This window comes from Atta colombica, unplaced genomic scaffold (genome assembly GCF_001594045.1).
Source record: "Atta colombica isolate Treedump-2 unplaced genomic scaffold, Acol1.0 scaffold9, whole genome shotgun sequence".
In the NCBI taxonomy this organism is placed as follows: Eukaryota; Metazoa; Arthropoda; class Insecta; order Hymenoptera; family Formicidae; genus Atta; species Atta colombica.
In genome coordinates, this window is record NW_017259583.1 from 1,284,386 (window position 1) to 1,295,100 (window position 10,715).

Here is a 10,715-nt window from a genome sequence, read left to right on the forward strand (position 1 = left end):
TGAGTTGATTGCTAACTCAATTCACATTAGATTCCAATGACAGCAAATTGTCGGCAAGTTGAAAACAATACATGCAGTGCATCAATTTGTTCCATACGCTAAATCTCACTTGGCTATCTGGATAATTATGCGCATATTCTGCATTTACGAGCTGCTACAAGCGCAGAAATTAGTAATGAAACATCGAGTCCGTGAAAGCTCGAATATAAATCTTTTGGAAATTTCTGTAAAATAAAATTTCCGTAAAGGAAGATGACAGAAGATAATGTTGCGTGACTCCCACGAATTTCGTAAGCGCGCGAAGATCTGTCGGATGAGAGTCATACAACGTCAGACGAAAGTGAAAATACTTCCTGTCTGTCATATCAAGGAAACGGCATACAGGAAAATATATCATGATTTCTCTAAAATTCTCTTTTCTTCTTTTCTTTCCTTTTTTTTTTTATTATCTCGTTTATCGCGCGATCAGAGAAAAATCTTCCGTAGTTGACATCAGTGAAATCTTATCGTCATCGTCATCAATCGAGCAGAGTCTGAGTCGCGCAATATGGTACGGCCGTATCGAGACAGCACGGTGGCATGGATTAATTTATATCGTTGTGTGGGTGCACGGATACTTTCTCCACGGTCGAGGTCCTCTACATGCTGGTCGTCTCTGCCTTCCATAACAGACTCCACTTTCTCCAATTTCGCAGGAATACGTGCGCGTATTCACATTGCATCATCTTCGCTTCATAAGTTTGGGATAATGGCGATTTGCTTTGGAATTGGAGTGACCGTTTAGATAGTTTATCTTTGAGGAAACAGTTATCGTAACGATATAATATAAAGATCTCGGCTTCGGTTTTTCTTTCCGATATATGATATAAAAGAGAGAAGAAAGTCAATGTTTAGTTAATCTACTGTGAAAAGAGGAACTTATATATTTTAGAGTTATCGTTATTTCTAAAGTAAAAAATCATTGATTCGTTTATCATTATTGTCAGCATTTATTTCATTATATAGCAGCATATTTCTTTTCTAAATGTTTCATTAAATTTATCGAGTTACTATATTTCAAAACTTTTGTTACTTACAAGAGATAGACGTATTAGAGAGTTTTTGCAATAATGTGAATCCAGATACGAGTGAATGCTAAATTCACGTTATCCTTTTTTTAATTAATGTTAATTAGTTTTAATATTATTAAGAAGAAGATAACGTGAGCGTTACCGTATCTTAGCGTTTACCGTATCTGGATAAATAATATTGCAGAAACTTCCTATTATTTATAGTTTGTTCCATGTAAAATAATTTTAGATAATGTTTCTTATATCATTTAATTATCCCTCTTGGTATGCAATTTAATTTGTTTACGCTTATCCTGTTTACTATGTGTGTTTTCGTAATCAATGAAATTATATGAAATAATAAAGTTGAATATGTAAAGTATCAGTGCTCCCATTCAATAATAATTCGTTGTGATAACTTCTTTCTAGAAATTTAAAATAGAAAATTAAGTCTAAAGTTTCGTATTTGTAATAATAATAAGAAAGATAAGACAATAAGAACAAATAGTTAATAAATATAATGTTTATTTAATTACATTATTAACGAAGAAAATGACTAAATGACTTTTAGAAAGCAAATATAACTTGTCTAGATTTAAAAATATATGTTAATTATATACGCTTACTGCATAATGAATATTCAATCATATTTATACTGAACGCATTTAATATCTCAAAAATTTTTCTTCAGTGAATTTATTCGATGTATAGATTTCCGTACATCTAAAAAATAAAAATGTGCATATAATTTTTCTTTCTGTTATTAAAAATATTTTGTAAATTCTATTTCTGCTATGTATATCTGATTTATCTTTATTTCTATTATCACATATCAAATAAAGTAAAGTAATCAAGTAAAAGTTGTATTACTGTTCTTGTAAAAACATACTTGAAGACCAAAGGATGAAATAACGATAGTCAAAGAATTAACAAAATATTTATAAACTTTATTCGTAACAGTATTAGTTAACAATTGGAGAGACAACAACGTGTATAAAAAAAAAGAAAACAAGGAAAGAGAAAAAAAGGTTACGACATTTCTAAGTAAAGGAGGTATCCCGAAAGACAGGGAGCGCGTCAGTCAAACAATTTCGAGTAACTTAAGTTTTACGCGACCTTATATTAATCCTAAGATGTAGTATATACAGCGGCTTATGTTACAGCATTCTCCCGTGGAGATGTTTGTACAAGCATTTTTTTGTGGATTACAGTGCGATTATTCTGCACAAAAATCCTATTAACGGCTAGGGAACGCAAAGTTGACTTGACCTCCATTTTGATTAGCAGATGGTGGTACTAAATCCTGCGTGATCGTCGGCGAACCTTGGAAAGAATGGGAACTGTCCCATTTGATTTTGTTATTATCCACTTTACGTTGCTGTACCTGATGTCGTGGCTGCGCTTGTTGTTGCTGTGTTTGCTTATTCTGTTGAACACCTTTCTCAGGACTATAAGGCACAATTTGAGTGTTCTGAGCCTGTGTGTCTTTACGATCCCACCCGTGATGATGATGATGGTCCTCATTAGGGAACCACTCGGATATCCAAACTGGTTTCCATATCTTTTTCCACGCTGGTACCCAGATTTCCTTCCAAGCAGGCACCCAAATTTGCTTCCATGCTTCCTTCCAAGCGAGCTTTTTGTCGGGGATCCATTCTAGTTTTTTCTCACTCTTCCAGATTTGCTTCCAAGCCTCCTTCCACTCGAGTTTCTTGTCAGGGACCCAGATGAGTTTTTTGGCCGGCTTCCAGATCTGTTTCCAAGCTTCTTTCCAGGCCAGTTTTTTATCCTCTACCCAGATTTGTTTCTTCGCTGGTTTCCAAACTTGTTTCCAAGCCTCTTTCCACTCAAGCTTCTTATCCGAGACCCAGATCTGTTTTTTTGCCGATTTCCAATATTTCTTCCACACCGGCTTCCAGATCAACTTCTTTTTCCAAAGATCATGACTGGTGTATTGCCATCCATGATGATCCGTGCCATGGAAGTGTTCACCCGGTATGCCAATCTTCACCCATTCGGGAATCCAAAGTTTTTTCCAAGCGGGAACTTGAATTTCTTTCCACACTGGTACCTGAATCTCTTTCCAAACGGGCTTCCAAATCTTTTTCCATGCGGGTACTTGAATTTCCTTCCAAGCGGGTATCTTGATTGGCTGCCAAATCGGTTTCCAGATTTTTTTCCAAGCCGGCACCTGTATTTCTTTCCACACCGGAACTTGAATCTCTTTCCACACAGGCTTCCAGATTTTCTTCCAAGCTGGTACTTGAATTTCCTTCCACACTGCTTTCTGAGTTGGTACCCAAATAGGCTTCCAGATTTTCTTCCATGCAGGTTTCCAGATTTGTTTTTTTGCCGGTTTCCAGATCTTCTTCCAGCCCGGCTTCCAGATTAATTTCTTCTTCCAGTAGCCTTTGTCATGGCCGCCATGATGATCTTCAATTCCTCCACCGCCACCTCCAAAGTCACCTCCACCTAGATGACCACCGATGTCATCTCCATGACCACCAATGTCACCGCCGCCTATGTGACCTCCATGACCACCAATGTCACCGCCGCCTATGTGACTTCCAATGTCAGCACCCCCAAAATGACCAATATCGCCACCGCCAAAATGACCACCAATATCGCCACTTCCAAAATGACCGCCACCGTCATCACCTCCAAAATGACCACCGCCATCGCCACCTCCAAAATGACCGCCGCTATCGCCACCTCCAAAATGACCGCCGCTATCGCCACCTCCAAAATGACTGCTGACATCGTCGCTGCCACCGAAGTGACCACCAATATCGCCACCCCCATAACCACTGCTGCCATAATTACCACTGTCACCTCCCCATCGTTTTTGCGCATCGGTACCGTATCTGCGACAATCATTCAATACCAAAAATGTAACAAATTTTATATTCATATTTATTATCTTTATCTTCTTTTATATGCAAAAGTCTTTCAAAATCTACATCTGTCTTTCTATATTTATAAACTATTTTCATTAAAATGAATATGAAATAATAAAATTATAAGGTATAGAAATGTATGTGCAAAAAAAAATAAAAAGGAACTTAAAAATATATCATTAATCACTAACATCTCATAATTTGAATCTTGACAAATTAATATGAAATTTTACAACATACATCATATGCGTTATAATCAAATATGGCTTGAAAAAAAATTGTTCCTTTTTTATTAAATTAAAATAAATTAAATTAATTATACTTTTGTAACTCTAAGACTAAATAGAAGGAATAATCCAATATAAATAAAAATATGAACTTTTCGTGGTTGTTAAAGCGTAAATTATAAACCGCGGAAATTCATATAAACATTTTACTTGTATTGGATTCATTGTTAAAGTTGTCATACGTACGGAGTTTGCCGCTGTGATTTCTGTTGTAATTGCGTTTGATCCACAGCCTTACTCGCCACAAGAGCGGCTTGCAGTAGCAGCGCTAGTACAGCCTGTAACAAAATGATATAATAATGATAAGAACTCATTAGCAGTTATTGATAAAAATGTTTTTCTGCCTCTCGTTCTCATGAATTTTTAACATCATTACATTTATATTAACGAATTGAGGTAAGCAGAATAACTTTTAAAATTCCTCTATAATCAATATAGTATACATATAGATACGATAATTTTAATATAATAAAGTATTTACTAGCCAATAATATTTATTAGAATATATAAATATTTCTAAATAAAATAAATTAGTCTAAAAAATCATAAAGAGATTGGCATTTATACATAAAAAAATTTCTGATGGCAAATCAGGATGGAATCCATAGACATTGCTCAAGTTTCGAGATGGTTTTCGTGTTAGTATTTAAGAGCCATATTAGTTATTTTATGTTATAAGGCGTAGTAATCTTAGTCTTAAGACATTGAGATGATCTTGAAAATTATACTGGCATAAGATTCATAAATCCAAAAGTTTATACATTTGTATAAATAGAATCCTGGAATTTAAAATCACGTATAATTTTAAATTAATAGTCTTAGATCTATTAAAAATGAAAAAAAGAAATTGTGTAGGCAGATAGATTTATAATTCCGTGAATTTATAAATATATATAAGTTTTTCAATTCACAAAAATATTGATGCATGCTTATAACGAATGCTTTGACTTGATTATAATGAACCGCAATGCAGTTAAAAATCTAACAAAAGACTTATATATCCTGTCCAAAATGGCGATGGTCCGTCGAATTGAACTCGTTCAATAAGCGACAAACAGCGAAGAAGAACGTCTTCTCGAACTTGAAACGATGCACTTTGAAAATTTTTCTGATGTGCATTACGAAGCAACTACTTAAACCACGCCAATTAAATAATCAGATGATGGCAAATATGACTGGTCATAGATGACTCGGAAACGCGCGAGCACAGCGCACGCGACTCGCCGACATCGTACGGAACTGACACCGATTGAAAAAGTGAAAATTGATAGAACTGACCGCGCATCCCGGGCGAATCCTCATATTTCTCGCAGTGCCGCCCGTTGGGCTCGGGCCGCGTGCTCCTGTTCCTGGACGCAGGAAAACGTAGCTTACTTCGTCCAATCATTGGAACACCGTAGTTATATAGGCGCGTATCCTCCCCCGAAGGCATCACCGCAGGAGCATGGTAAGGAAACAACAGCCGATCGCGTGAACGGCGGTGGAAGTGGTCCCGTCGGTGTCTCACGTAGTGGAAATCGGGGAATTTCATCTGCAATTTGCAAGGTGGTGGTAATGCCCAGCGTCATTTTAGGTCCCGGATTCCCTACGATTGAATTCTCCTCTTCCTCTTCTTCTCCACCTCTTCTTCCACCATCGTCCTCCTTCTAACACCCCCACTTCCGGAGCGCGATCAGGTCTCTGTCCAGGTGAGCGATATCATCCACTCGGAGAAAGTGATCGAGAGCACGATCCGGTCGAGCAAGCAAGAACGGTTCCAGTTATTCCCGCGCCTGCAGTGTTTCAACAGTGAAGTTCAAGACTGGCAAGGTTATGCGACAAGGTTATGCTTCGCCTCCAGATTATTTCGATATTGTCGGAAAGAGAAAAAATGGAAACATGCCTAATGCCTTCCACATTAGATATCATGAAACAAGGTTTTTTTTTTGTTTTTTTTCTATCCGAACCGGTCTCTGTCCCATGAGTCTCCTGCGAAAGCTACGCTATCTGTTTCTTATTAATAAATGTTGATATAGCAATACATGGAATATTTAATTATTAATGATAATTTAATATTATAGATACGTTGTAATATTTTTCTAAATTATAACTAGAATCCAAAACAAGTTTTCAGATCATTAATCTCTTCTAATATTAAAAAATGATATTTTTGTACATAACAGTATGCGGATATTTCTATTTATAAGATACATAAATCTTTTTAAAAACATTTTAATTCCAAATAGATAGATATTGTTGAAATACATAAATCTTAGATACCATTTTACGTAACATTTAATTCGATTCACAGTTGTGCAAATACGGCTCATTCGTGCATAAAAATTTATTCAAAAACTTTAAATTTTAATTATTCGGAAATTTATGTCAAGATAAAAATTATAAAGCTTTACTTGCCATATGTAATAAAGTTGTCTATTTCTTTGAAGAATGAGTTTGAAACAGTATTAAATCATCAATTGTAAGTGTTTCAAGATAATTTTAATTATATTTTATGTCAAGTAACATTGGTAAAATTATTAATTAATGATTATTAATATAAATATTAAATATTATTTTTTTAAGACAAATTTTCGATAAAATATTACGCTGAAAAAGAATGTTTTAAATCTTAATACATATTTCTTTGAAAAGTACTAAGTAAACATTTACTTATAGTAAATAAATATTTACTCTATAAAAAAATAACTAAATTAATGGTTTTTGTATCAAATGAATATACGTTTATATTTAGTATTAGATATAAATATTTACTATTAGAACTATTCAAACTAATATTTATTAAAATTTATTATTTCTTTTCAGTGTAATTTAAGTGAAATCTCCTAGCATACATACTATAGCTATTATTGTTTATGTAATCTTCAAAGTGGTGATACGTGTCCAAATGGCAAAGCGAAATGAATGTCGCCTATCAAACAAACGAAATTGGATATGAAACGGGATAGGTATTTTAATAGGGAGAGCGTGGAATCGGGGTTATTTAAAGGCAGTTCGAATAGAATCCTGTAACATAGAAAGAATTACCGACGATTTGTGGCCCTTGCCACAGCGCTCTTAATCGCTCCGTTTTGCGTTTACGACCGCGCGATTTTCTTCAAATGACGACCGCTTCTCGGTGTCGCGAGAGAAAGCGTATGAGAGAACGGTTTCGTGCGTACGGAGTGTGCAAGCGCATTTTCCGGTTTTTATTGCGAAGACAACAATGCGCGCGGCTGCAACGAGCAGCTGAGAAAATAAGATCTAACGAGGGAGATTCCAGAATGATAGCAAGAGTACCAAGCGACACTCTCGCTCGCCGAGGAATGATATCGGGAAACAGTATCAAGAAAGAGACACCGTTGATGATGACAGGTGATAAAAAATAGAAAACGAAGACACCAGAGATTGATGCAAGCGCGTTCAAGTGGAGTTTAACGGTAGACGTTAAATTGCGTTAAGTGCATGTATCCATTTAACACGTCGCGCCGACTCATGGATGAAAGTGAATTCTCTCGTCCACGTCGATCGCTAGAGAGTCGATATTGCGCCTCGATATTCGCATACGAAACTCGGAGTATACATTCTCGCTATTCCGGTTCGTAAATCATTCATCCGTTAGCTGCTCCAAATTTTCGAATGCCGCTGGCATGAGAGCTATTCGGAGCAAAAACACCGAAGGATATTCGGTCATTTCCCGTCGCGAGGATATCCGCTTTCGGACAGTTCGATTGTTCGCTTATAATTGGATATGATTGCAAAAGAAAGGCCCCCAACATGAAATATATGAGACATAATTAAATAAGAAATTCTCTCTGAAAATCTTCAAAACTTTTTGCGTGTATTTATCTTAAATTTGTTTTATTACATAAAATTTGTATGTAGAATTAAACATTTTTTCTCATGCAATTAGATAAGAATATTCTGATATTTCTAGATAAAATCTCATCAAGAATGAAGAATTGTTGTGCGCACAAATTATTATTAACTTTTGATTGGTTGAACGTATTTTATCTTCTTACTATTCTTACCTTTATTATATTATTATTTTTTAGAATCTCGTATGAGGTACAGCATAATTAAGGAGAAATTTTGAAATCCAAGAGACGAGACAAAACAATATTAGCAATCACGTGGATGAGATTGAAAATATATTTGTGTACTTGTCTACCTCTATTGAAGGTAACCCAAATAAGAATAACAAGAAGATGTTTCTCGAGAGACCCGATATCTTGAGGGTCACAACATTTAGAAAGCAAAAGTGTATACACGCATATCAACCGATATGTCGAACAGCTTGAGTGTAAAGATTTCTACCGGCCCCAATTTTCTATTTGCACTTGTCTTAAGATTTTTCAAACGTCAATTATTCTGAAAACGAAGTTTATTGGTGTAAGAAGACACCTTTGCCTCGAAATCTTTGATGATCATTGATAATCTTATTAAAGAGACCATTATATAATGAATCGATTAGGAGCGATCTATCGCACCGTTATTAGATAATCACGCGTCTGATATTCTTGAAATATTATGTTTATTAATCACCCGTGATCTTAATTTATTTTGATCTTATTATTCCATCATCTGTTTAAAAATTTATATGTAAGTTTTTTAATATCTTGCTTTTTGTCTAATAATCCCAAAGTAAATGTTTTGTCTATGTATTTCAATTAATTTTTCATAATTTTCACTTTTTTGCATTTTCCTCTAGTTTGCGGTCTAATTAACTGAGGATCCGTTTCTGAAGACCAGAACAAGACTTCTTAAGCACTTTAATTAGCTTTTCTTATTTCTTCCTTACCTTTATTATTTTTCCTTACCTTGTGGCCAAGCCGTTAAAATTCTTTCGTAATTTTATGCTGGCTTTATCGGTCTACGCAAGCATCTCAAGTGCTTGATTTCAAATACTCGATGCATTCTGCTGCGCACACCGCTGAAGAAAGTTCGCGGAAGAAAGTTAATCTTTCGAAATCGTGATATGAGAAAGATACTTTATGTTTAAATTTCTTCGAAGCCCCGTTAGAAAAATCGACACTTCTAAATTCCCTTAAGTTAAAAACTTGGTCAATACTCGTATCTAACCGTTAAGAAAAGTAATAATTACTAAATATCTAAATTTATTAATGAAAGCATTATTTAATTATTATCTCCATCTTCTGTTCATAATAAAACAATAAAGAGTTTTGCAATATAAAATAAATATTATATAAATATTTAATTTGTTGAATTTAATCTTGCAATAAATTATTTGAAAATGTAATATGCAATTGCGGAAAACAAATTGCGGAAAAATATTTTTAATTACAAGCTAAAACAATTTTCATTAGCATGTTTTATAGCAGCATAAATCGGATGCTCAATTTGAATAGAAAATTCGTATTTCAATTGACGCCGTTAAAGTTGTAAGAGACAAATATCATTGCAATAAGGAGAGATCATTTCTAGTTTGTGACATGCGAGTAGCGGCATATTATTTCACGAGTGAAAAGTCAGTCGCATTGCGATGGCTCCGAAACCACGAATGACGTCGAGCATCCATAATGTTGTTGCGTTGCGGTGACTATAAAAAGACTCGTTACGTAATCCGTCGTTCGTCTTTGTCCGCTATAATTAATTAGGATGTCAATCGCATCGCCATCGATTAGAGATCGTCTCACGGTGACAATTGATATTTCTAATCTGTACTAATTTGAATTAGCCACTTTAATTTAATACAGCAAGCTACATCTGTTTATTTTATCTGCATACATCAATCAAACTTTTAAAATTATTTATCATTCAGAATTCAATTAATAATCTCGATGTCCGTGCAAATTGGAAGACTTTCTTTACAAGACGGAAAAATAGTAAATCTAGCGCGATAATGTAAGCTAATTTTTTCCGGCTTTTTAAACAAACTCTCTAAGTTGGTATAATTACCGTAGTCGCGCAATTAGTTTTTATGCTGCACATGATGTGAATCATGTGCTTTATTCAGAAGTCAGGATTTTCATACGAACAAGAAAATACTCTTTCGCTAATAATATCTCGTACGTATGCGGAAATTAGAAATATTGCCTCTGAACTGTTGATAATGATTTATTTATTTTATATTCATGTGCATTTTTATAAAACTAGTATTTTCAATTAGGAAATTGATAATATTTTTCAATGATAAGTTTTAATTGATAATTGATTGATCTATAGTGCAAACAACTTTTAATATCTCAGCAGATAAGATGAATAAAACATTATGATGCTTTTACTAAATTGTCATTAATCAAACTTATTATAATATCTGGAGAAGGAATAGAATGCTAACTATGAGGAAGTATGTAGCAATGACTAGACAGATCATGACAAATTGCGGAGTTCGTCTCTTACATCATATATAGTCAGTCATTTAGCACTTTCACCGAACTCTTTTACGCCCACGTTGTCACGACCAGATATTCGATTTATAGACATCAATATAATTGTAGTTGCATGTGGCCATAATTATATACATATATATATATATATAATTT

The 10,715-nt window shown here is 34.5% G+C and overlaps 1 protein-coding gene across 1 annotated transcript; it reads right to left on the minus strand.

Annotated features, from left to right (window-relative positions):
- Positions 1 to 1,975: 1,975 nt before the first annotated feature.
- LOC108693307 lies at positions 1,976 to 5,594 on the minus strand. The gene is made up of 3 exons (XM_018202187.1): positions 5,512 to 5,594; positions 4,420 to 4,511; positions 1,976 to 3,913 (listed from the first exon to the last, which is right to left on the minus strand). The coding sequence occupies exons 1-3, from the start codon at positions 5,533 to 5,535 to the stop codon at positions 2,287 to 2,289; spliced, it is 1,743 nt and encodes a 580-aa protein (XP_018057676.1). The 5' UTR covers positions 5,536 to 5,594; the 3' UTR covers positions 1,976 to 2,286.
- Between the last annotated feature and the right edge of the window lie 5,121 nt (positions 5,595 to 10,715).